Source organism: Misgurnus anguillicaudatus, chromosome 24 (genome assembly GCF_027580225.2).
Source record: "Misgurnus anguillicaudatus chromosome 24, ASM2758022v2, whole genome shotgun sequence".
Lineage (NCBI taxonomy): Eukaryota > Metazoa > Chordata > Actinopteri > Cypriniformes > Cobitidae > Misgurnus > Misgurnus anguillicaudatus.
In genome coordinates this window covers 38205551-38233510 of record NC_073360.2, presented here as the reverse complement: position 1 = coordinate 38233510, position 27960 = coordinate 38205551, and the positions used below count along the sequence as shown (strand labels likewise).

At 39.7% G+C, this 27960-nt stretch overlaps 2 protein-coding genes and 1 long non-coding RNA gene across 3 annotated transcripts; 2 read left to right on the top strand and 1 right to left on the bottom strand.

Moving 5' to 3' along the window:
- Positions 1-741: 741 nt before the first annotated feature.
- Positions 742-27612, bottom strand: LOC129438581 (NACHT, LRR and PYD domains-containing protein 3). The gene is made up of 10 exons (XM_055197372.2): positions 27340-27612; positions 26756-26919; positions 26546-26653; positions 25688-25807; positions 23789-25603; positions 4683-4856; positions 4409-4582; positions 4131-4301; positions 3098-3271; positions 742-1756 (listed from the first exon to the last, which is right to left on the bottom strand). The coding sequence occupies exons 2-10, from the start codon at positions 26908-26910 to the stop codon at positions 1573-1575; spliced, it is 3075 nt and encodes a 1024-aa protein (XP_055053347.2). The 5' UTR covers positions 26911-26919; positions 27340-27612; the 3' UTR covers positions 742-1572.
- On the top strand, positions 15525-16791 carry LOC129438609 (uncharacterized). The gene is made up of 3 exons (XR_008642649.2): positions 15525-15608; positions 16218-16323; positions 16654-16791. It is a non-coding gene; the product is annotated as an uncharacterized lncRNA (long non-coding RNA).
- On the top strand, positions 17020-22381 carry LOC129438592 (uncharacterized). The gene is made up of 7 exons (XM_055197388.2): positions 17020-17184; positions 17493-17629; positions 17755-17845; positions 18153-18484; positions 19079-19253; positions 19534-19655; positions 21235-22381. Exons 4-7 carry the CDS (start codon positions 18383-18385, stop codon positions 21553-21555), a joined length of 720 nt encoding a protein of 239 aa, XP_055053363.2. The 5' UTR covers positions 17020-17184; positions 17493-17629; positions 17755-17845; positions 18153-18382; the 3' UTR covers positions 21556-22381.
- Positions 27613-27960: the final 348 nt, after the last annotated feature.

The following is a 27960-nucleotide window of genomic DNA, read 5'->3' as shown; positions in this document are numbered from 1 at the left end:
GGAAAACTTGAACTGAAACCGGAAGTAAAGTTCGGACCAGGCACGTATCAGGTCACCGCACGTGCGTCCAATGAAACCGTCTATACAGCTGTGGAAAAAATTAGGAGACCACTCCAGTTTTGACTATAATCATTATTTCTAGATTTATTGTGACCATTTCTTTCCAGTGCCTGTTATTTCAACAAAAGCAACCTCGGGAGTGACATAAAGTCACCCAACAGCAAATGTACAGTAAAAGACTAAAAGAATGACAAGACAAACGTTAAGATGTGTGACTAAAAACCTTTTTTTTTTAATGAAAGTTTGGATTTTTCCTACAATACATATAAAAACATTAGTATTTTGTTTTTGAGAAATGAATTTGAAAACACATCTTATTTGTTATTTTGACCATGTTTTTCCCTTTTCAATATTCAGTAAATAAATGCAAATAAAAACATTTTTGTGAAGAATTTTGCTAGTAATTGACAGATTGAAACCATAATTATCGTTTTACTTAAACATATATCACTGTAAAACATTTGCTGAAGTTATGCAGCTGTTTGCCAGTAACTCACTGCAGATCTAAATTCATGTCATTCACTGGCAACAGTTTGTTCACAGCCAAATGTAAATAATTAAACATTAACAAGTCTTTGTCTCCACAGAAGAAAACTATAAAATAACAACCTCGTGCAAAGCACCCTGGGCACCAGAAATCTTCACCAACCTTTTTCAGTTTGTTTCCTTCAGATTCTGGTTCCCAGAATGCTTTGCATGAGGCCGCCATTTAAGCCTCATTCTGTAAAGACAAAGACTTGTCAATGTTCAATGATCATTCAACTTTAAACAGTAAATAACATACATTTAAATTTACAGTAAGTAACTGGCAAACAGCTGCCAGTAATACTGTCATTACAGAAATCTTTTACTATCAATACTATCTTTGATCTAAAAGTATATTTTGTGTCAAAGGTTGCTGTTTTGTGAACTTTACAGATAGTTGCATACATAAATACTTTAGAATGTACACATACACAATATATACACATATACACATACAGTTTTTTTAGATTTACTGTTTATAGGTATAATTTAGGATGGCACAAATTATAAGCCATATGGCCAAGAGGTTTGTGTGGCCAAAAAAATCACATAAATACATGCAAGAACACTATAAAGGTGCTTCACGGTGCCAATTTGCTGAATGGTACCTTTAACATCTGAAAAACATTTTTGTTTGGAAAAAGTTGTGAAAAAAGGTTCTTTAGATTATTAAAAGATAAAAAAAACGGTTCTTTAAATAACCTTCGACTGAATAGTTATTTGAGGAACCAAAAATGTTGTTTCTTCATTGCTGTGAAGCACCTTTTAAGCAGCTATATTTTTGTGAAACAGGCAGCTGTTCTGATCAACTGGCAGTTTTACTTACAAAATTAACTCTTTATGAAATTGTTATTTTTTAATGCAAAACTTTAAATTCATTATCAAAAAGAATGACTGAATATATAATAAAGATATATATCCATTATTTTATTTTAATATTTTTCTTATTTATTTCTAGTGAAATAAGTCTCTGTGTCAGCTTTGCGTTCATCGGTCTATCTTAAGTTTTTCCAGTCTATAATCTGAATGCTCTTGCAGGGCGGTGAGCTGCTTCTTCGCTGAACCAAGTTTGTTCCCGGAGAGGTCCAGCTCTCTGAGGTGGGCGGGGTTTAATCTGAGAGCTGAAGCCAAAGCAGCACCGCCCCCTTCTGTGATTTCACAGTAGGACAACCTCAGAAAGCAGCAGGTATTAAAACTATAGCTATTTTATGTATTATAAATAAACAAAAGATTGTTACATTTGTGATCCTTTCCATAAAAACCCAGCTACACTGTCAAAAATAAAGGTAGAAATAGGGCTGTCACGATTATAAAATTTGGCTGACGGTTAATTGCCTAATAAATTATGACGATTATGACAATTAATTGCCTATTTTTGACTTGCTGGTTATGATGATTAATTGTCAATTTTTTGTACCTGTAGTTATGTATTTTTTTTTGTGATACTTTCACGAATTTCTGCGTTTTTTCATGATTGTATCACAAATTTCTGTTTATGTGTCATTGTCACGTATTGGTTAATCAACTGCTTTTTCCTATTTTCAAACCATTTTCGATTCGGTTTAGGGTTAGATTTAGTGTTTGCGTTAGGATTTCACTTTAAGGGTTTGTTTTATACTATTTTTTTTATATTTTCTAAATTTTAAAACATTGTTGCCTGGCGTTAGGGTTAGAGTTGTGTATGGGTAAGGATGTAATTTTATGTAAATCTAACCCTAAACCGAAGCGACAATGGTAAGAAAATAGGACAAAACAGTTGAGTAACCAATGACACATAAACAGAAATTTGTGATACGGTCACGAAAAAATGCGGAAATTCGTGACAGTATCACGAAAAAGAATAAAAAGTATGTGACTATACTGTAGGCATAATAATAATTCATAATTCATACTGCTTATCAAAGTTTCACAGCATTTCTTTAAATGCTGTTTTTTTTTCACTTTACTGAATAGTTTTTTTATTGCATTACACTGTCAGTTATCCATCTAATACCATCTCGTTTATACAGGCACTACAGCTCCCCCTTCTGTTTTTTAGAGAGTTGTGCAATCATTGCTGTGATTTGAAATCATTGTGATGAGGGCAAACAATTTCAATGAGAGGATTATTTCATTATTGGGACAGCTCTAGGTACAAAAGCTGGGGCAGTACCCTTTGAAAAAGATCCTAATATGTACCATTTAGGTACAAATATGTATCTTTGTACTGCCAATATGTGCCTTTAAAGTACAAATATGCACTCTTTGGGTACAAAAGTGTACCTTTTTGAAAGGGTACTGCCCCAGTGACAACTTGTGTACCTTTATTTCTGAGAGTGTACAGTCTTTTTTGTAATTTACTGTTTTCTACACAAAATCATCCTATATAATGTAAAGAACATTTTGTGACAATATAACCTTAATATCTTTAATATTGACTAATTAATGAGTAAGATCATTAGATTATGAGACTTTACTCTAGATTTTAGACATGGTCACACTTTATCTTCAAGTTTTTTTCATGTTCACTCACCTCAGTCTCTCTAGTTTACATTGTGTCTCCTTCAGTAAAGCAGAGATCTTCTCCACCCCTGAGTCTTGTATCGGGTTTCTGTTCAGACGGAGTTCAGTCAGAGGAAATGGCTTTGATCTCAGAGCCGTCCACAGTAATCCACAGCCGGTTTTTGTGATACCACAGTCCTCCAAACTGCAGGGAGAGACAGAAAGCCAAATCACAATGTTAAATAACTTTCTCATTTGAACAGGAAATAAACTAATTTATGTTTTAAATTACATTATAGATGATTTACAACATAACAGTCACATGATCTAGAGCCTTACCGTGCGTTCACACCAGCCGTGGTGGAGGTGGTAAAAACGCGCTATTCGCGCATAGTTGGCTGCTTGAACCATTTGAGTTCACTCGCTTCATTCTCGCGTGAAAGCCGCGTGTAAAAATCTAGTCATTCAAGAAATTCACGCGGAAATTTGCGTCATGGGAGGGGCTTCTGCGACTCCGCTGAGACTCCGCCACTCCGCTGCCTTCCTGCAATCACATCACTACTACAGCAAGGTCCTGATTGGTTACCCGCGGCAACGCTCAATTCGCGCGGAGGCACCGCGCGTTCTGCGCCATCCGCGCCGCAGAATGCTTAATCGCGTCTTTGCATTGACTTAACATGTAAATCACTCGCGCTTGCCGCCACTACCGCGGCTGGTGTGAACGCACAGTAATACAATATAAAGCAGTTTGTATTTTACATCGACCAGGTCACCTCGTGGGCAGACATGTTAAGATCACATGACCCACCTAATACTCATTTTATTAGTTGTGTTCGACTTTACGGGGCACTGCGCAGACCGACTGGAGAATGACATCATACAGAGAAGTCTTCTCTTGAATCGCGGTCGTTAATGTAATCAGCCTGTCGCGTGAAGTCGAACACACCTAATTTCCAAACCACCTGTTTTCCGACACATACACTCGTGGTATAAATCAATCAGGGCTGACTGCTAGTAACCAAACTTCAGTAACAATAAAAAAATTAGCTGGGATAGATATGTACCATAAAGTTTTTAGTTTACAGAGAGGACTCTTCAATCCAGCACTGAGAAACTTGAACCCTAAATCCTGTAGGGAATTTTTACTCAAGTCCAAATCCACAAGGGATGAGTTTGTTTTCAACGCCTCAGACAGAGATCGACAGCTCTCTCTTGTAAGATTACAGCTCACAAGTCTGTGGAAAAAAACATTTGACACTTTAAATATTATATATTTATAAATTAAAATTAAAAATTATAATATTTAACATTTATAAGAAACTGTGTGGGTTTGGATACAAACTTTAATTTCTGCAGCACACAGTCTGGATTCTTCAGTACTTGTGATAATTTTCTCACTCCTGCATCTCCTGTGTGATTGAAGCTCAGGTCCAGATCGATCAGATGTGAAGGATTCACATTAAGAGCTGCTGATAATAATGAACAGTCTCCTGCAGTTATACCACACTCGGATAATCTGTGGTAGAAAAAAAACATGAAAATGAAAGTGTACCGAAATCCTGCAGTCAATTCTTGGCTGGTCATTTATTGTCACAAAGAAGACAAATTAATCTTACTCTAGTGTCTCAAGTTTACAGTGCAGATTCTTCAACCCATCTGATAAAATCTTCATCCCAGAACCACACAGGACATTTCCACTGAGTTTCAAGTGTTTAATATTGGAGGACTTGGAGCTGAGCACTGATCTCAGTGCCTCAAAACCTCTGGCGGATAGGTTGCAATGTCTGACCCTGGAAAAAGAGAGCAAACATTAGCTGGGTTTCCATCTAAACGTGAAGTGAATCTTTAAAAAATGCGCAAAAAAAGGAAAAACAAACAAATGCAAATTAGGTGCGATTCCATCAAGTTGTTCAAGCGAATGACGGTGGTAATGGTAAACAATAGTAAACAAAACAAGGCACGCTTGGAAAATGGACACAAGACTGCATGTAGTCACAATGGGGCAAGTTATTTGTTTATTAGCAATGAAGCTTGTAATTGCCAAACTGAAAGAAGAAGGAATGCAGACTTTTGATGCAGGCACTAGCAGCAAAGGCATTAAAACGACATCGAACGCCATATATGGGAAAGACCATTTTAGCGGAAACAGCCAAATCAAGTTAAAAAATGTCCCAAAGTCATTCCACATCACTGAATCCATTGAATTACAGTGAGGAAAATTAGCATTTGAACACCCTGCTATTTTGCAAGTTCTCCCACTGAGAAATCATGGTGGGGTCTGAAATTGTCATCGTAGGTGCATGTGAGAGACATAATCTAAAAAAAATCCAGAAATCACAATTAGGGCTGGATGATATGGCCAACATTTTTATCATGATATACTTCATGTCGGTCGATACGGTATAAATCTGATAACGGTATGCATATTAAAAAAAGCCTCAGAAAAAATTGCCAAGAATGCCTGCAATGGATGTCTGAACCAAAAAACAAACCTCTGAAAAAAATTATTTGCCAATGAAACCTTCTCCTATAAAACTATATCATATATTTAAAATAAAAATATATATATATTAATGTTCACCTTTAATTCGTGTTTAACCTTCATACAAAAAAGTGATATCACTGTACAGTAAACCAGACTTTCAGGCTCAGCTTAATATTATTATAAGTGCACCCTAAATGTCAGTCAGTAATAAATGCTTTAATGCAGGGGTCTCTTTCCGCTATTATCGAAATTGAATTGAATTTAAATTTATTTGACAGAATTTCATAAAAATGTATAAAATAACAATTATCCCATACACTTAAAAAAACTGCCGAGGATATAGACACAAAAAAGCCTAAGGCTTATTTCCATGGTGGTCCTCGCTGTAAATAAAGCATATCCACCAGGTGGCACCCTTTCGCAACTTTTTAAACCCAGAAGTATTGCCCTACGTCAAGTGGGTGCATGGCTGCGTGTCCGTGTCTGTTTTAAAGATCGCTCTGAATGGGATCTCTATGAAAAGTCCGTAACAAAAATGGAATTATCTCTGCTTTTTGCTCAAAATGTGGTGTTTTTGCAGAAACCTACCCATATTCAAGAGCTGATTACAAAAGAACTACTGAAGGTAGGATGAAACAGTTTTTTTGAAAGCAGAGGGTCTGTTCTTTTATTTGGTATATTGTATGTTTATATATTTAAAGAAGAACATTTTCTTGAAGGCATTAAACTTTTGTGAAAATCATGTAAAATGCTGACGCTGGCTTGCTACTTTAAAAAAACGCTGGCGGCGAAACAATTAAAATGTCTACATCCACTCCATTTATTATCCTAAATTAGATGCACCTGTTTGAGGTCGCTAGCTGCATAAAGACTAGGGGTGGCACGGTTCACAAAACCCTCGGTTCGGTTCGTATCACGGTTCTATGGTCACGGTTCTCGGTTCAGTACGGTTCTTGTTGTTATTTTTTCTTTTAATTTTTAACACTCCAGAAATGTATTATCTTATTAATGTATTAATTATCCATAATTTAGGATACAGTATTTAAAAAGTTATATCATGTAATCATGCACAAACTGAATTTGACTTTAAGCACATTATTGGGACCATCTCTGAGAAAAGCCAGGTGAGATTTTGATACAGCAAGAGGGAAGACATTGATGATTTCAACATGCTTTTCATTTATTTGGCAAAAAAGAGAATGTGTATTGCCATCTACATGAACTTATGTGCCTTTTTAGCACACAAAGATAACTTGCATTTATCAAAATGCCTACTTCAGTGTAGCTCTAAGATTTATCACTGAGAGGCTGCTTTTTTACTGGAGAGAGTATATGTGGATGAGAGAGAAACATAACGTTTACACCTGTTATATTTAAATAGGTCTCTTTTGTCCACTTTTGACTACTTCTGTCCTGATTACTTTAAGGGGCAGTTTATGAAATAAGATCGCGCAACTTTCACACGCTAGCAAAATGAAACTACGCGGAAATCAGCCGCTTTCGTTTTATCAATGAAAGGCTAAAAACAGCGCTGAATACGAAACGCTTAGGTTACTCACGTAACCCCGGTTCCCTGAAATAACGGGAACGAAGCATTGCGTCAGTTAGCTGACGCTATGGGGGAAACTCCTGTTTACTCCGTGACTGAAGCCTATTGGTTAACGTCTGTACAAAGTACAGACCAATGACGTTTGAACCCGCGCGCGGGATGCACACGTCCTTATATAAGCGCGGTTCAAGCGTCAGGAGCTCATATTATTCGACTGAAGCGCGCAGCCGAATACACTCGCTGCGTAGACGTTTGTAGCACGGCAAGTGATGCAATGCTTCGTTCCCGTTATTTCAGGGAACCGGGGTTACGTGAGTAACCTAAGCGTTCCCTTTCAATACGGTTCACTTCGCATTGCGTCAGTTAGCTGACACTATGGGGGAACGTAATCCCATCACGCCGTGCATACACAACGTACAGAAGTGCCTTACCGGAGAGACACTGCGTGTGGCCCTATACCCGGCATATTCACAGCTTTAAGCAATGTGTAAGCACCATATAAAATGTTGACGCGCACACGGTGGGGTTTTAAATGCACCGGGGGCACATAACATAGCACAAGACGGCGAGATACCGAGCGCGCCGCGGGTGTGCGAGATAAGTAAATTCAGAGTCACGTTGGTGAGCTCGCTGAGCGCACCGTGGTGTACACATAAAACGCATGAGCGTGCATGATTAAGCCGAGAGAACCTGCGCTCGTAGGGCAGGGACATCTAAGCTGTACAATCTGACAACGTAGACGGCGAAAACCAGCCGGCCTTGTAGCAGATATCAAATATAGATACCCCTGTAGACCAAGTCCATGAAAAAGCCAAACTCTCACAGAGTGGGCTCTATATAGGACATAGCTCAGAGGGGCGTGAGCCAGTGCGATGGTTTCAACGATCCATCTAAATAACCACTGTAAGCAACACACATACATAGTGAGTGATCTGCGAAACTCACGAACGGCCGATCTGACTATTATATGCGGCAGAACGGTTCGTAGCGTGGGATTATACAGATACCACAATAGTGTGAACCCAGGTGCGCCCTCGAGCGCACCAGGATGCATATAGATAGTATTATAGTGCACAGATCGGTGAGCTGTCCAAGCGCGCCGTAAATGTGTATTGACTATAAATTGCACGGGCACAGGTGAACACTTGAATACATCGTGATTGCATATAGATGAATCAGAGTGTTATAATGCACAGGCCGGCAAGATTCTCAAGCGCGCCGTCATGTGTTCTGATAATAAGTTGTGCGCACACGGGTGAACCCTTCAGTGCACCGTGAATGCGTATAGATAAATCAATGCACAGAACGCGCCGTGAATGTGTACAGATATGATTGATGAACGTACGGTGGGCACTCAACGCACCGTGAACGTACACAGATGAACAACAATGTATGTATGTGTCACAGCCGTGTATACAGATGAGCTTTTCCGAGCGCATCTTTAGTGTATACCAAAATGTTATAGCGTGCATATGTGAGCTTCTCTAAGCGCACGGTGGACGCATATAATTAAAACCCATATCGTGCATACAGGTGAGCTTACGCGGCGCACCTATAATGCAACAAACCTCAGTAGTGCGCGAAGCAGGGATGTAGAAGCTGTAAACTGACAACGTGGACGGCGGGGACCAGCCGGCCGTGTCACAAATGTCAAATGAGAAACTTCTAAGACCATGCCCGAGGATCTAATCCATACATGGAGTAGACTTCATTGTCACGGGAGGTGATAACGTCAACGATCCATAAATAACCTGTATTGACAGGTGCGCTAGTGAGTGATCTGTGACGCCGATGAACAGCTGATCGTCTGATGTACGTCAGACGTATCTGTCATACAGGACCTTGGACAGTTCCAGAGCGCTGTGCCTCGGGCACCGTCCGCATGTGAGAAATGACAGACTTATGAATAAAGTAAATGGTCGGTCATAAAAGCGTGGTTCGCTGTTATCACCGCCACAATATATATATACGCAGGGGGAGAAAGCCGCCGTGCACGAGCCTCTGTAGTGAGGAGAAAGCTGTTCCACCTACAATTCGCGGGAGGAAGACTCTCGCTGTCACTAGACAGAATAGATCAGACTTTGCATAAGGACGCCTCGCGAAAGGGGTCCTAGCAGCTCATGTCAACGTGTTATAAGGCACGTAATGTAGGTCGTGTCCCACGGATGCAATCTCCGCACGCCCATCGTAACGGGTTAATAGTCTGCATCTTGGTAGTTTAAGCACGAGATGCGTATCACTCTGATTGAACATAGCTTATAAAGCGATGCAATGAGTTTATAAAGGAGATGACTCGCCAGCTTGTACAGGGAGCGAGATCTCGGTCTGGTTCGGTAAATAATGAAACCACCGTAGTTTGCCCGACCGCATTATCACAATAACATGGTCGAAAGTGCTGCAGTGCTAAAATCATCCCCTTAATGGACCGTATGTACAGTACAAGGTGATTGATATGAGACAAACGGGCGTTCCACGCGCCGAAGGCTGATTGCCGTCGTAAAGCGTGTTCAACCCACAGCAGATGCTGGCGATCTCGTAATGGTAGCACTTCATGCAGCTGTGTGTAACTTAAGCATGAGCTTCCCGGCCGTCAGCTCGGGGCGGGACCTTTGCTTAGTCAAACTGAAGTGGACTTATGAACAGAATGCCACGATATTCAGCTTTCTGAGGCTCGTTAGAGGGGTACGTGAGCCCGTCTTAAACGAGAAGCCGCGCGTCTGACTGTGCGCGCGCTTTGAAACTTATGGTGGCGGGTAGCAAGCTCACTTCAGGTTGATATTACCCTTAATATCTCCGAGTATTGGAGCGGAGCGGAGGTGTGAGCGTCTTTGGATCCGCTGATATAAATCAGCTGTATGGCCGAAAAACGTCATAAACCGCTTGGCTGTAAGCTTTTGAGTGGCCGTCCGGAGAGGGCGCGATTCAAATGCTTGGAGCCATGCAAAAGTCTGAGGCTGCCGTCTCTCTATGAAGAGAGAATGACAGCCGTAAGACCGTGCTCGTTTGCGCCGTCAGCATCGTAGCGGAGAAACTGAGGTGGGCTGCGAGCGAATTTGGCAGAAAGGTGTTAGAGACACCGTACAGCCGTGGGGTGTCAATACACAGTATATGGCCAAACCGGGGGGTTTTCGGCAAGCGTCGATAGAATTATGGACAGCGGGCCGTGTGTGCGTATTACTGATTGCTTGTCAGTAAGGCGAGAAAGTGTTTAGAGACACCGTACAACCGTGGGGTGTCAATACACAGTATAGTAAGCACGGAAATTACTCTTTTAGAGGAATTCAATACCGTTCGCCACTATAGTGAGGTCGCATAACCAACAGTATTACACAGTATGTTTTGGATAAACAGCACACAGAAAACATTTCAGGGCAGTCCAGCCGAGGCGCGACTTAAACCCTCTTCCCCCAGACAGTTCTATGTCGACGCAGCTGTGCTGCGAAGACCAGAGCTCGACCGTTCAGCTGCACGAGCCTTAGTAGTGACGGTGACCCGAACGGCTCATGGAGCAGAGCAGTATGTCTAGGTGGTTTAATGTCAGACTGAACCCATCGCAGAGAGTAAGTCTGCCGTGAGGCCCGCGGTTTTGCCGTTTATTAAAAAGGGCAGAAAAACCGGGTATATAAGAATGTACCAATATTCAGCGCACTGATATAGGACGGGACTGAATAAAGGGAGGTATTCGGGCCTCAGTATGTTAAACAAACTCGTTCTGCCTCTGATTCCGTCTTAACCAGAGAGAAATTACCGGGCAGACGAGTCGTGAGCTTTCCGAAGTGAGATAGACTCAGGCCGGTAAAGCTCTATAATAAGTGTTTTAGCGCTCAAATAGAGGCGTGTCCGCCTTATCGAGCAGACGAATGAGATCGCGCCGCTCCAGGGGGAGGGGCATGAAGCTCTGTATAGACGAATAGTGAGCCGGTTAGCTCTTATAATGAGTGTTCTTGATGCTCCAATAGCGGCGAATCCGCCCTATCGAGCAGACGAATGAGATCGCGCCGCTCCAGGAGGGGAGGGGCATGAAGCTCTGTAATCGTTGAACACTAGACAGCTGCATTTAGAGGCAGCGAGCCGTAAGAGCGCGTGCTAACTACGCCGTTAAGAGACCTCACCACTGCGGGGAAAGGAGCGAGGGACTCCGCGAGCGTGGAGCACGAGTGGCTGTGCTATGACAGGGAACAGGGGCAGATCCGCCCGTGTTTGCTTGTCGTATGCATCTTTCTAGTTTTACAGTTCCCCGCTTGTTCATCTCAACAAGAGAGGAACGGCAGAGGGGAGCAGCAACACAGACAGAACAGCCATGCGTCATATAAACGGTATCACCCGATGCACTCGGGGGATTCATATATGTGCCAGAGATCTCGCCACTGAATGTGAGAGGAGCGAAGGGACTCTATAAGCATGAACGGTTGCGATGTGACAGAACACAGGGGGGGTTAGTCCGTGTGTGTTTGTCTATGCATCCATCTAGTCTCATGGCTCGCCGTGTGTTCATCCCGGGGAGAGAGGAACAGCAGGGGGAGCACGAAACATGGATAAGACAACCGAAGCATATAAGCGCGGTCCCGGCGTGGGAGGTGCCAGACCGGTGACGCGCTCGGGGAAATTCATAGCAGGGAGGCTCACTCAAGCCGCTGTGCTGGACGCTATTACAACAGCGCCTGCTCTTTTAGCTTACAGCTTTATATTAAAAATATTGATCTTACCGGGCGGCCGCAGGGGAGACCTCTTCAGGCATGTGTCCGCTGCACAGGGCTCGTACCACGGCAAGCGAAGGCTATCTTCGGTTCTCGGCCGGAAAGCGGCAGGGGAGACGCTAGTAGTGATCGACCGATACTCATTTTTTTAAACCGATGTCAATAACAAATATTTGGATGCTTATATGCCCGATAACCGATATGCTGAACCGATTTTTATTTACTGTTATACTTCTGTTTTTGACATAATAATTACTACAACACTACTGAACTGAACAAACCCTTATAATAATAATCATCATCACAATCAACTCCCTCTTTGCATACAAAGTAATAAATAGAGGGGTCTAAAAGAGTGAAGAATAATATTAATTTAATGAATAATGTAGAAACTAGATTCCCAATACATGGACCATTCCAAACACCCCAATCATTTCGTCAGAAATGGACTGATCCAAAGTTCCGCGCTGCGGTTGGCAGCGGGAGAGATAGAAAACTATAGCGGAGTTTGCTGCTTGTTATACATAGTTTATAGAGTAAAACAGGTGGATTAAGTGCCTTTTTTGGAATAATATGGTTGTTTTGACCAGCAACATGTAGCCTTCAGCAGTAAAACAAGTAGTTAGCAAAGAGGTTTTACAAATAATATCACTGACTGGAATAATACATTCAGGAAAGTAACAAACAAAACGGCTTATATATCACTGAATTTCTTAACTGGCAATGTTATTTGATGTCAGAATAATTAATAATTTGTTGTTATAGCTTATGAAATGGCTGTTGACAGCGCTGTTTATCTATGCATTTACTCACGCATTAACTGTATCAAACTGTGACCGCTTGCGGAGGTAATAAATAATTAATTCATATCCACAGACATTTATATAGATATTTTAGCAAAATAATGTTTATCTGGTAAATGTTAATATAACTTAGGGTAAATCTTGTTAAAAGCTTCAGCCTTCAACCCCGGTAAGTGAACAGCACGTGATTTTTTGAGTTCGTCTCTATTCTTGGACAAACTGCATACATTGCTTTTAATATATCAACTTATTTAACATAACATACATTAAGGCACAAATAAGCTGTGTTATAAATGCCTCAGATGCAAAGTAAGTATACTCAAAGTCCTTTTAATGAAGTCGCGTCACTCCGCCGTCATATTTGCTGTGCACGCTGCTGCTGCTGTGAGCGCCTCTCCTCAGATGCGTCCAGCGCGCAATTCTCTCGTTTATCGGTCAATCCGATATTACAAACCCGATATCCGATCATCGGAAAATGCTAAAATATCGGGCAAAATATCGGAAAACAGATATATCGGTCTATCTCTAGACTCTAGACCTGGATTCTGCTGTCTTCGGTTCTCAGCCGGAACGGGCAGGGGAAGATGCGAGGCCTGGACTCCGCTGCAGGGCTTTTGTCGACGGCGAGGTAAGGCTTCTTCTTCTTCGGAGCAGCGAGAGGTTCGCGCTGAAGGAAAAATAATATGAGCTCCTGACGCTTGAACCGCGCTTATATAAGGACGTGTGCATCCCGCGCGCGGGTTCAAACGTCATTGGTCTGTACTTTGTACAGACGTTAACCAATAGGCTTCAGTCACGGAGTAAACAGGAGTTTCCCCCATAGCGTCAGCTAACTGACGCAATGCGAAGTGAACCGTATTGAAAGGGAAAGACGTAAAACAGTGTTCATTACCTCAGATTAGATAAATGGTCGGAGAGAAGGCTGTCGCGTGTGGTTGTATCTATTGTTTTATTTCCGCTGTCATCATAGGTAACATAAAATAAAAAATGTTTCCACACACCAAACTTATACGACACTGGGGCATCCTCCAACTCCGGGCAGACTTCCATTTCTCTCCCTCTTGCCATTTCTACACGTAACATGACCGGCAGCACTCACTCTCCACAGCAGTCACCTCTTCTTTCGCGCTATTCACGAAAGGGAAACACGCTATCTGGGGTCACATACAGGGCATGAGGCTACACAGCAAATTTTGTAGTGTTAATTTGAGTTAAATTCCCAGTGTAAATTATTCCGAGTGAAGGGGTGTTGTTTTGTGTGTTATTTTAACACTTGCAGTGCTGAAAAAGCTCTGTGGGGGGCGTCATTTCAAGGAGTCAGGAGAATACACTAATTTTGAGTTACTTTATTTTCGCGCTCAACGAGGACTGAGCGGGAAATTGTCTTTTGGACACCTACTGTGGCACTGAATTTAGCGCCCAGAAGAAAACTGTGTGGGATTTTGATATTCGGCGTCAAAGGTAAGAAACATCAATTTATTAAGAATGTTAAGTTATAAGTTATTACCATGTTTTAACGTTAAGTGGGGTGTGATGCAGTCGATTGACGCTTTATATTTAAAATTTGCAGACGGTTAAGGTGTGTGAGAGAGAACATTCTGTCAGGAATATTTGATCTAAACGGTAGGAAACATCAATTTATAAAGAATGTTAGTCTTTATTACCATGTTTTAACGTCAAGTGTGTGGTGCAGTTGATCGTTGCTTTTTATTTTTTAAATTTGCGGACGGTTAAGGGGTGTGAGAGAACATTCTGTCAGGAATATTTGGTTTAAAAGGTAAGAAACATCAATTTATAAAGAATGTTAGTCTTTATTACCATGTTTTAACGTCAAGTGGGTGCTGCAGTTGATCGTTGCTTTTTATTTTTTAAATTTGCGGACGGTTAATGGGTGTGAGAGAGGACATTTCTCGTAAAACGGTAAAATGATGTAACTTAAGCGTGTTTTAATATAACAACATGTGCTTAACGGTTGTATTACGTTTAAGAAAATGACTGTCTAGTCAGTGTTTTACAATAACGTTTAATGAAAGACATTTTATGTGGTGTTGTCGTCAGTTTCAAAATGATTGGTGCACGTCCGCGTGCAGTGAAGCAGGGAAAATACACATTTTTTCGTAGGTGATGATGGCCTAAACAAGACGTTTGGCGTCTTAACACTGGCCATTTTCGCCTCGCTCCGTTCGCAGCCTTCATGTTTAATCCCGCCAACTTCACTCGCGTTTATTGATACCCGATAATGTAGATTTGTTACGTAAGTTAACGCTTCAACCTCGTTTATTTCCGCCATCAATATTGCAGAAATGCAGACTGCTTTGTTTCTGCTGTGCAAGACCCAGGTTGGGAAATCAAATGTCTAAATTATATTAACATCATCTGGTGGAGCGAACCAGGCTCAAACAAGCAAGTTTTTGTGCGCATTCTCTGGGGGAAGGCATTTATGAGTCGCACTTTGATTGATGTCTTTTGGACCAGTAGTTTTTGAGAAAAGTGAGGAAAAGTACCTCCTCCGCCTGTGTACGGAAGCTGATTAATCACATGCTAACAGGTGTTTCGTAAAGCAGTGGTTTTCAAACTGGGGGCCGGGGCCCCCAGGGGGGCCGCGAGATGGTGCCAGGGGGGCCCCAGTTTTATGACATTTTATGAAATACATTAATTTATCATGAATTTTGTGTAATTAAACATAAAAAAATAAGGCTACTAACCAAAAGCACTACTTTTTTGTAAAATTTAATGTTTTTTTAATTAAAATGTTGAGTTTTAGAACAGTTTTTTTGCCACAAATTTTCTTTGGGGGGCCACGAAGGAATGCACCGTACACAAGGGGGGCCGCACGCTGAAAAAGTTTGGGAACCACTGTCGTAAAGAACGCAAACTTGATTTCAGTAGCGAAAATGGACATTAAAGATAAGTTAAATATAATAATTACATACAGGATGGTGCTGAGAGACGTGCTGTCCGAGTGGCTCGGTCATAGGACGCAACCGACTTTAAACTTACAACAAAAGGTAACATATTTAACAATTTGTGAATATTACAGGGGCGTACCCTGCAGACTTACTGAATAATCACCGTGGACGAAAGACAGGGAAATGAGGATGACAGATAAAAATTTTATGTGTGACCTCAAATTATTTATTGAGTTCCTTGGTTACAGGTCGTCTGTACTGAACATCGCTGTGTACGGAACACAGTAGTCTACGTTACAAACATCATGATAAAGATTTGTAAAACGTTTGAATTCATACTATGCCAGTTCCCTTCGCAAGACAAGCAAACAACTTTTAAAATATTCGTTCTCTAAATAGTTTGGGCTATGGTGGATGCATACAAGTGGTATGCTGTGATTTGCTTGCTTAAATGGTTAAAAAGTATGCAGAAACAGCAACATCATGATGCAGATTAAAAAGATAAAAAGTATGAAAAATGACAAGTGTCCACAAAATGACAAGTTTTCAACTTTATATAATGCTTGTTTTCTCAATTAAGTAAAAAAAGTTGATTTTTTTAAATTCCTGCATATGATAAACAATCCTCACTGTTTGTTTGCCACCTAAACATAAGCTTACATCTCCTTGCAGTTAAGATTTAACCACTTATTGCTTTTTCTTCACTAGGTGCAGTTTTAGGATGTTACCATGTTGCTGAAGGTGAAATACCACAGTATCAAGAAGTACATCAAATTGCAATCAGGCTCCACCTATTCAGAATTCATCAGGGAAGGTAAATAACCATCCTTTAAAGGCCAAACAATGTAGCCAGCGACAAATCACAGCACAAGATTGTCTGTGTATTTAAATACTTTTGGCTGTATTTAACAGTTTATTAAAATGTTGTGTCATAATATTTTATTTTAATTGCAGAGCTTTACTTTTAATGACTTTTAATGATTTACTTCTTTTAATGTGAAATTATCAATATTAGTTAGCACATGGCAGTATACTTTGCTGCAGATTCTTTTTAAGATTTACAAGACAAGGAAATAGAGTTAAGCGGAATAATTTAAAACTTGCCCCATGTGACTTTATCTGGTTACATTATCTCTTTTTATAGTCAAAACCAAGTTTGGGCTTCCTGACGCAGCTCAACTTAACATTTTTGATGAAACTGACACAGCAGTAGAGGAAGACATTTTTCTAGAGCTGTTGGAGGCAGATCCGGACATATGCCTGACAGTACGTGACAGCATTTCAGATGAAGGCAGGTGTCATTAAGAAAACCTATGTTAATGGCTAGGGCTCTTTAATTCAGCTGACATTGACCTTTCTTTATGGAACAAACATGGCAGTGGGCAAGGCTGGGTCAAGTTTGTTACTGATTACTAAAAATATATTCTGAATTCTTTAGGGTTACTTAAAATGTTTATACTAAAATAAATAAAGCCATAAAAGGTTAAGTTAATCAAATTCTCTCTTTTCTCCTTTAGATCATTCTACACCATCTTCCCTCACGGATACCATATCACTTTCTTCAAGTGACCGTGACCTTACAGAACTGGGTATTCCCACAGACAGAAATAGATCCAGCAAAGAAGACACTACCAGTTCTGCAACAAAGGCTTCTGTGTCAGAGGCAGCAAAGGAGGTAATTAAGAGATGAAAACAACTTATAATTGATGGTAAATCAAAATAATAAGTGTCACACTAAATTTAAATGATCACTAATTGAAGCATTTGGTTCCAAACTCACTTTTTTATAAAATAAAATGTAATTAATTTGCCCCTTCCTAGAATTTTACCTTTCTCAACACTGCTGTTTTTTGACATTCATCTGAACTTTCACCCTTAGTCTATACAGACATGTTGTGGTATGTTTTTTTCCTAATGATTTTTTTTCTTATAGAAAGAATTGAACACTAAAACTTATTTTTCCTTTTCCTGTTATGCGAATAGATGGTAGAAAATGCCTTGCTTAAAAAGCCTGGAGGAGAGAATATTCTTGAAGAGTACAAGTCAGAAAATTCACTAATGCATCGCACTCGGAGACAGCTTGTCAACATATTGGCGAGTGATATTACTGAGAGACATGGGTAAGTTTTAAAAAGGTTTTTAGTACAAAGGAATGTAAAAAAGGCTGTAGTCTTGTAATGGTATAACTAATGTTTCTTGTACTATATAAAGAAAAATTATTAAATATTGACTTTCTTCACTCTAGGATTCCTTCCCGTCAGCAGAAGGAGAAGTATGCCCTGGGAATTATTACTCTGTTTCCCTCACTGAAGGATCCTTTTTCTCCAAAGGGCTATGTAAGTTTTACAACCTTATTAAGAAAACACAGCATCAGATTTAAAGAAAAGGGCTTTGGCATTGTAGTTTTCATTATAAAATAACTACAGTTGCTTATAAAAGTGAAAAGATTTCAAAATTCAACAATAATATTGATGGTAGTGCCCTTATTTTTAAAATTACTTGGGTTATAAGGATATTGCACATTGATTTGAAAACAAGAAAGTCTATTTAATAAGTAATTGTTCTTTTGTTTCACAATGCTGCATCTGCACTTTCTTTAAGATCATTTAGTGATTATTTGTGGTTTTTCTTTAAATGGAACAGGAGCATTTCTATGATGGGGAAAAGGGCACTGGATATTTAGCGTGGCGCCTCAAAACCATTTCCAGGACTTCAGGAAAACGGCCAGTCAAGGAAGCCTCAGTGCATCAAGCACAAGGACCAAAGCGCCAAAGATCAGCAACCACACTGCCTAGCAGCTTGATGGAGATGCCTGCAGGGAGGCCATTTCATTTCTTGTTCACTCGTCTGATGAAGCAAGTGTATTTCAGAAGATGAAGATGACATTTCAGCACCGTCAGGACCTAGTGCATGACCCACAAAGAAGCACAGATGTCTTCAAAACATTTCCACGCTTTTTAGATGTCAAAAGACTGGTGAGTTGTATATTATTATTTTTTTTATTAAAATGAAGTCTTTAATATACAGTGTTTTGCTGGATGTTAGCCATGAAAACACCTAATCATTTATATTCCTGTCTTATTGACTATTCTTTTTTCCAAAATCTTTATTCTGATTTACACTGGTTATTAGTGTGTGGTATTTAAAGGAGTATTTCACCCGTGGAAACATTAATCTTTATTAAAAGTGGAACATATTTGTAGTCGAAATGTAACATAAATTTAGAATTTGGTGCCTATTTGACAGAGAAAAGGAGTGTTTGTAGTCTCACCCCCTCTACAAAGATATTGGACTTCCTTCTTTCAATGATGCAAAATGACGATTTTTACATCATTGAAAGAAGGAAGTGCAACACCGAAATCCATATTTCTCCCGTCTCAGGGGAAACGGAGGGAATGATGCATGAACATTCTAAAACATGACTGGGTTTCTAACTATACAAAGCTTAAGTCAAATGGGTGAAGTGTCCCTTTAATATTAAATACCACACTAATAAAAATCATTAAGCGCACCATTAACAATACACTGAGCCCTGCCATCATATATATGCTTGTGTGTATAATCAACAGTTGAATCAAGACTTCTTGCTGCTGTTTGGTGCTGAAACAGCCTCCAAGATGCTTGAGAAGTGGGACACCTCATTTAAGCCCAAGGTCATCAAAGAGGCCAAAAAACTGACTCAGACATCTGAGCTGTGCCGACTTCTAAAAGCTGCTGAGAAACTCGCAGAGAACAATGAAACGGGTAAGCTACACAGCATACATGGTTCACAGTCATGTGAAAGGAATAGGATTTAGAAAGTGCAATAAACTCCAGCAAGAATGTTTTTTATGCTTTTACTGGAGGTTAAACATAACACAATAGAATGCACAATATTGGACCTCACTTTGAAGCTGTAGACATGATGTTATGATTTTTGGTTTGACGGACCACCACGGCAGAATGAATGTAGCGGAAACACTGGTTTATAATACAAATTAGTTATCTAGTTTTATATTTAATGCCTTGTTTTTCCTCCTGATAGACTGGGACAGTGACATCGCTTCTATGCTGCTGCTTCTCTATCTCTTGCCACCCACAGCTGGACGAAAGAGGACCAAAATAAGTCCAAGTGATGCAGTGGACAAAATGGTGCACTTTCATAAGGTACACTATTATGCCTCATTTGTAAATTCCACAAGACAATTTTTTAGTTATATGCATTTGCTAGATTTTCCTGTCTACAGTATGTTGCTTTTAAAGGAATAGTCTACCATTTTGCCATATTAAACTATGTTATTACCTCAACTTAGACAAATTAATACATATCTATCTTTTTTCAATGCGTGCACTGTACAGCGCGTCGTGAATGTGTTAGCATTTAGCCTAGGCCCATTCATTCCTATGGTTCCAAACAGGAAAGCCACCAAACACTTCCGTGTTTTCCCTATTTAAAGACTGTTACATGAGTAGCTACACAAGTATGTATGGTGCCACAAAATAAAACTTTTTTTTGGTACCATAGGAATGAATGGGGCTAGGCTAAATGCTAACACATTCACAACGCGCTGTACCGTGCACGCATTGAAAAAAGAAAGGTATGTATTAATTCGTCTAGGTTGAGGTAATAACAGTTTAATATGGCAAAAGGGTAGACTATTCCTTTAAGCGAGTTCCTTCTAGAGATGTGACGGTGAGGAAATCTCGTTTAGACGCGTCTCTTGACTGCTTCAGAATGGAAGTCAAGGGCCATGCACAAACATGTCATTAAAACAACACTTAACGTTCATTTTTAAAACTGTGCTACTCACCGAGTGGTTCGTGGTGTTCGTTGATGATTAAAAATAAGTAGTGTAGCGAATTACAGTTTCTGTCGTGTTTTATTTGGCATTTTGTAAGACTCAAATATAGAGCGGAAGTATATACGCGGTTGTGAGGTATCTGAAAAGATAGATGCACTATAGCAAACAACATGGATTGAAATCATACATTGCTCTGATATATTTGTTTTTAATCATCAACGAACACCACAAACCACTCGGTGAGTAGCACAGTGAAGATGAACGTTGAGTGTTGTTTTGGTGACGTGTTTGTGCATGGCCCTTGACTTCCATTCTGGGGCAGTCGGGAGACGCTTCTAAACGAGTCAAAAAGTCAAGACACGACCCATTGTTAAAATTTCAGTGTCCATCACTGTGGTTCATCCAAAACAAACCAGAAATGAGACTCAGTGTTAAATACCGGAATTATCCTTTAACTTTCATAAGAATGAAAAGCCTGATCTCATGAAAGTGCTTATCAATAGTACGATTCTATATTTCTATACAAACATAAACTTGTGGTAAAGATAAGCATTAGTTTGCTCCGCTCCAGTGGTCTTGCACCATTATGAATAGCTGTGACCATTTTACTTTCACTTTTATATTTGTGCGGCAATTGCTTGAATGTTGGGTTAATTATTATTCTTAAAGTATAAGGACCAATTCGCTACAATATGCGCTTTAATGTTAATAACAGTGGAGGCCGTGGTGGACAAGTGCATGTAACCGGTGTTGTGGCTGAACACTGGTAACACTGACTATCGCAGCAAGTCTAGTTCCTTCGAAATGAATGGGTATTACTGACCAGTATGTCCCAATTATTTGGGACGAATGTTTACAAAGTCTATTACATTAACATGGATCAGCAAGTACCAGGTTCACTTGAAGGTGTACACATTTATAATATTTGTTTTTTCTTCTTTTAGTCATGCTGCAGCATCAATGAATATGTGCAGGAAAGAGAGGGTAAACAACCATACATCCTTGCAGTTGGCCGAACCCAAAAGACAATTGATACCTTCTACATCACCATTGACAAACAGCTCATCCTCTGCCAAGCCACCAGCTCATTGGGTGCTTTTGATGAACTGTTTAAATCCCACTATGTGTTCAACTTGTCTTATGATGAGTCCCTGGTCCATTTCTACACTTTTTTGCAGACAACTGTCTACAACATTGATGTTACCACAACAGATGAGTCTCCAAGAGTTCGTGAGTTGCGGGCAAAACTTTTGAATGACATATGAATATGTTCAAATGTTTAATTTGTCAAGCAGTGCATGCTACTGTACCAGGGCCTAATAACTCGTTTGCGGATCGGCCACAGTTTCTATCCAGGGACCAAGTTTAAATTAGTTTGTGCACAAGACCATTGTAGGCGTCAGTTTTTAACATTTTTAGGTTTAAAAAAAAACATTTAGTTAGTGTGCATGATACGGGTTATTGCCAACAGTGTGATTTACTTCATAGTAAACAAGCTTTTGGTTGACCATTTCAGTCAGCACTTTTATGCCTACGTGTTTGAAAAAGATGTGATAAAAGCGGACTGTCTTTAAATTTACAAGCCTTTTGACTAACAAAGTGCTTGTGGAGATGATAGCCTTTCTATTGTACCATCTCTGTAAATGTGCATAGAATTCAAGTTGTATGGTGCTTAGATATTTTTGTCTTTATTAAAAAAAAAAAGTAGAATTCTTCGTATGTTTCTTTTTTCTTGTTTTTCATTTTCAGATCATTGAATATAACACAACGGTCATGAATACACTTTAAAGTGTTAATAACACAGAATGATTTAAATTAACACTTTAAGAGTAAGGGAGTAACACGATATAGAGTTAAAAATACACTTTAGAGTGTCATAAAATAACACTGTGAATGTTAGGAATTAACACCCCCAGTAAAAAGAAATAACACACGTTTAGTGTAAAAAATACTCTTAAATGTGTTAAAAAAACAACACTCTGAGTGTTACATTTTTAACACTATTATGGAGTTAAAATATCAACACTATCCAAAGTGTTAATTTAACTCTGAACTCGTGTCGATTATATAAACTCTGGGAAAGTGTTAAATTTAACACTATGGGAGTTAAAATAACACTGACGTTTTTGCTGTGTACATTGCGCATGCCATGAACCGTTGAACCGTACGGCACACACGCGCTCCGAACCGAGACAAGCGAACCGAACGGTTCGGATTTTTTTCATGAACTGTGCCACCCCTAATAAAGACACCTGTCTACCCCATACAATCAGTAAGAATCCATCTACTAATATGGCCAAGACCAAAGAGCTGTCCAAAGACACTAGAGACAAAAGTGTACACCTACAAATTGCCAAGCAGCTTGGTGAAAAAAGGTCCACTGTTGGAGCAATCATTAGAAAATGGAAGAAGCTAAACATGACTGTCAATCTCCCTCAGACTGGGGCTCCATGCAAGAACTCACCTCGTGGGGTCTCAATGATCATAAGAAAGGTGGGAAATCAACCCAGAACTACACGGGAGGAGCTGGTCAATGACATGAAAAGAGCTGGGACCACCGTTTCCAAGGTTACTGTTGGTAATACACCAACAGTAATACAAGACATCATGGTTTGAAATCATGGATGGCACGGAAGGTTCCCCTGCTTAAACCAGCACATGTCCAGCCCCGTCTTAGGTTTGCCAATGACCATTTGGATGATCCAAAGGAGTCATGGGAGAAAGTCATGTGGTCAGATAAGACCAAAATATAACTTTTTGTGTTTGGAGGAAGAAGAATGATGAGTACCATTCCAAGAACACCATCCCTACTGTGAAGCATGGGGGTGGTAGCATCATGCTTTGGGGGTGTTTTTCTGCACATGGGACAGGGCGACTAAACTGTATTAAGGCAGGATGACCGGAGCCATGTATTGCGAGATTTAGGGAGCAACCTCCTTCCCTCAGAGCGTTGAAGATGGGTCGGGGTCTTCCAACATGACAATGAACTGAAGCACACAGCCAGGATAACCAAGGAGCGGCTCTGTAAGAAGCATATCAAGGTTATGGCGTGTCCTAGCCAGTCTCCAGACCTAAACCCAACAGAGAATCTTTGGAGGGAGCTCAAACTCTTTGTTTCTCAGTGACAGGCCAGAAACCTGACTGATCTAGAGAAGATCTGTGTGGAGGAGTGGGCCTAAATCCCTCTTGCAGTGTGTGCAAACCTGGTGAAAAACTACAGGAAATGTTTGACATCTGTAATTGCAAACAAAGGCTACTGTACCAAATATTAACACTGACTTTCTCAGGTGTTCAAATACTTATTTCCAGCTGTATCAAACAAATAAATAGTTAAAAAAATCATACATTGTGATTTCTGTGTGAACATGATCCCTTACCTCTCATTTTCTAATATTTTTTTATAAAAAATTGCTTTTACATTCATGCACTTGTCAGACGCTTTAAATAAGTGATTTAAGTGATGCTCTCCTGAATGTTTAGGAAAAAATATCTACTTACTCAGCAGTTTTGGTTGCCAAGACAACAGGTAACATCCTCTCCAAGCATTCATCTGCATTGTTCACGCTGTATTTCCTGAGGTCAAACACCTCCAATCTGTTGTCAGATGACAGGAGGACAAACACCAGAGCGGCCCACTGTGAAGCCGTCAGCTTGGTTTTGGAGAGTCGTCTGCTTTTTTGGAAACTCTGTATTTCCTCCTCTAATGAAAAGTCGTTCAGTTCATTAAGGCAGTGGAACAGGCTGATGTATTTTTCTGGGGTGAGGTTCATCCTGATTCGAATCTTTATGTAGTCTGTGGTTTCTGTCACACTGTCGGAAGAAACAGTTGATAATTGTGGTAATATGTGGTGCAAAAGAGCCTGGTTCGACTCAAGCGAGAGACCCAAGAGAAAGCGAAGGAAAAGATCAAAATGTCCATTTTTGCTTTGCAACATCTTGTCCACCGCAGACTTGTTTAAATCGGTAAGGCTAGAACATTCAAAGCAGGTGGCAATGTTAGATGTTTTCCAATAATTAAGTATACCCGTATCTCCATGGCTAAAAGAGGTGTGCACATAAAGAGCTGCTAGATGTTCCTGTATGGTGAGATGAACAAAGCAGTAAACTTTCCCCTGATACAAACCAGCCTCCTCTTTGAAGATCTGAGTACACAATCCTGAATAAACTGATGCTTCTGCTACATCAATGCCACAATCTCTCAAGTCTTCATCATAGAAGATCAGATTGCCTTTTACAAGATGCTCAAAAGCCAGTTTACCCAGTTTATAGATCAAGTCTTCATCCTTCACTTTCTTCTCATAGTCCTTCTGATGTTTGATGTTTGTCTGAATGATCAGGAAGTGTGTGTACATTTGAGTTAGAGTCTTGGGGATCTCTTGACTCTCTGCTTCACTCAATATTCTCTCTAGAACAGTGACTGAAATCCAGCAGAAGACTGGGATGTGACACATGATGTAGAAACTCCTGGATGACTTCAGGTGTGAGATGATTTGATCAGACAGACTCTCATTACTGATCCTCTTCCTGAAGTATTCCTCCTTCTGTGGATCACTGAAGCCTCGTATCTCTGTGACTCGATCAACACACTCAGAGGGGATGAGATCAGCTGCTGCTGGTCTGGAGGTGATCCAGATGAGAGCAGAGGGAAACAGATTCCCCTTGATGAGGTTTGTCAGCATCACGTCCACTGAGGTTGATTCATTTACATCACACAACCTCACACTGCTGTGAAAATCCAGAGACAGACGACACTCATCCAAACCATCAAAGATGAACAACACTTTATATTCATCACTGAAGATTTCCATTTCTTTTGTCTCTGGGAAGAAAAGATGAAGAAGATCTAAAAGACTGAGTGTTTTGTCCTTCATCAAATTGATCTCTCTGAAAGGAAGTGGAAATATGAGGTGGACGTCCTGATTCTCTTTCTCTTCAGCCCAGTCCAGAATGAACTTCTGTACAGAGACTGTTTTTCCAATGCCAGCGACTCCCTTTGTCAGCACACTTCTGATGTGTTTGTGTTGTTCAGGTAAAGGTTTAAAGATGTCATTACATTTGATTGGTGTCTCCTCTGTTGTTGTTCTTCTGGATTGTGTCTCAATCTGTCTCACCTCATGTTCATTACTGATCTCTCCACTTTCACTCTCTGTGATGTAGAGCTCTGTGTAGATCTCATTCAGTAGTGTTGGGATTCCCTGCTTTGATGTTCCCTCATGCAAAAACTGATACTTCCTCAACAGATTTAATTTGAAGACCGCATTCCCCATCTGGCAATCTACAATGTTTATATGTTCAGCCTCTGATTGGTCTAACCTGTATGATCACAAATAGTGCTTTAGTGAGTGGATCTGTATTTTGACGACAGAACAGAGTCACATCTTTAACATTTTTCCTTACGTTGGTTCTGGTGGAAGTTCTCTCTCTAATTTCAAGGGTGGATTCATAGACTGGTTACTTTTCATGGACAAACAGCTGGGAACCTGTAAGTGTGATATGTTTCTCGCCTCCAGGACTGAACTGAGATCAGAGGAGTAAAAACACGAAGTTAACATTGCTATACCAGTTTAGGCTACTCTGGTTAAACCTGTCACAACAAGCTCACAACTATGTTCAGTTTGCCAGGAGTAGAATTACAAATGGCAGAACCTTTCAGAAAATATAATCTGAAGAGGAGGGCATTAATGTAAGCATTTTACAAGCTAATGTAATGCTTTAAACATAAATAATGAAATAATACAGCCTCTATTCATATTAGAATAGCTTTGAGAAAGCCGTTTACGTGTACATAAAAGTACTCTCTTCTGATGCCTACATATGACCACATGACCAATAAAAGAATACATTACGTCAATACATTTGAGGTGTTTCTATAATGGCTTTGATAACTAGAAACTTGATATTGTGTGATGCATGCATCCCTATGTATCATGTATATGTGTTTCATTCATTTGTTCACACTTTAAAAGAAGTAATTATATGATACACACCATCAAGGTACAAATTAACAAATACCCTTTTAGCAGCCAGGATAATGTATAGGTGGTCAATATGTTGCTTTATCCGTGCAAAGATTGCCAATGTGGACATTTTCAAAAACTTAATAGAAATTGTATGCTATCTTGTATGAAATGTTACTTTTTTTATAATAGGAAAAATACATTTATAAATAGATTATATATGCACAGTTCTTCATTCGTTTGCCAGGACATGTAGCATGGAAAACATGAATTGCATGTTACTGCAGATTTGTGTCACCTGTGTGCATCTTCATCCTGAAGGTTTGGTGGGGCATCCAATGAAAAGTTGCTCTTCATGGATACACAGCTAGATCCAGGAAAGGCTGGTCGTACTGACTTGTTTATACTTAGAAACAAAAAATTGTTGATATTTAAATCCAGTAATCAGGTCACAAAAGAAGACTTAAATGGTTTGCATTTGCATTTTGCAAATAGGGAAGCTACTCACCTCTTGGACGTTGTGTCATAGTTGGATGTGTTATCTGTTGAGACGGGTTCAGTGTGTGTATTATGTATTGTTGTTTTAAGCTCTTGTCTGGTCAGCATCATCTCTGAATGTGAAACTTGTGTGCTGGGGGTCACAGAGGACCCCTTTGAATTCATGGTGGTGATCTGATAAAAAATATTCATAAAGACATGTTTGCAAAATGCACATATGTATTATTCAATTCAGTGTAATTTTGATTAGTGCATTGGTTCACAATATAATACAACACACCCATTGTAAACATGAGGTCAGCAACATTAAAGTATTGTGTTAATGTTAAAATTTAACCAGGTTATTTAATGATCATCAGCCATTGATGGGTACTCGACAAAACAAAAAAGTAGGCAATATTTGAAAGTTTTCATATCATTTATTAAGGTGTTAGTCATAATGAAACTTGTGTGAATAGCATATACAATGTCTAAGCGATTCATACGAATAAAACTGTGTAATATTAAAAAAGCGAACACAATGCTATTGCAGCGTTTAAAAACGTAGCAGAAACAATTTAAGGATGTTTATAATGTTCATTAGGACCTACTTACATCTCCCCTGTTCTCCCAAGGGAATCTTCATGGGATAATCGACATCTTGCTTCCTCAGAAGGGAGCAGCAACAGACTTTAGTTTCGTTTCATGAGTTTGACGCCGCCCACAGCACCACAATACATCACGAGACATTCCTGTATCATTTGATGTTTTTCTATAATAATGCACATTTTACATAGATACTTTCGCAATAACGAGCTCAAATTCAAAATTAGTAAATTTAAACCTATTTTCCAGAGAGGCAGTGAAGCTGGGTCTAGGGGGCAGTGTTGACCTGGGCAAGGAAGATCGCGCGAGAGACGTATGTCAGTAAACATTAACATACAGTTTTACCTACAATAAGTAAATGACATAAGTGATTAACAATATAAGAGTGATTCTAGAGGTACATATGTATATGGATAAAGCTATTTTCAATTTTCCTATTTTTGTATTAGCTTTTTCACTTTAAGCAATGATCACTTTTATATCAGAGGACTTTTCAAATGTATTAAATACAAAAATACAACACATACCCATATTTTATCTTGCAAAAATGGCATACTTGAATTTGCTGTTTTTGTCCTTCAGATTAGCTCTAAAATACATGTTTCTGTATATATTTCTTATACACTCACC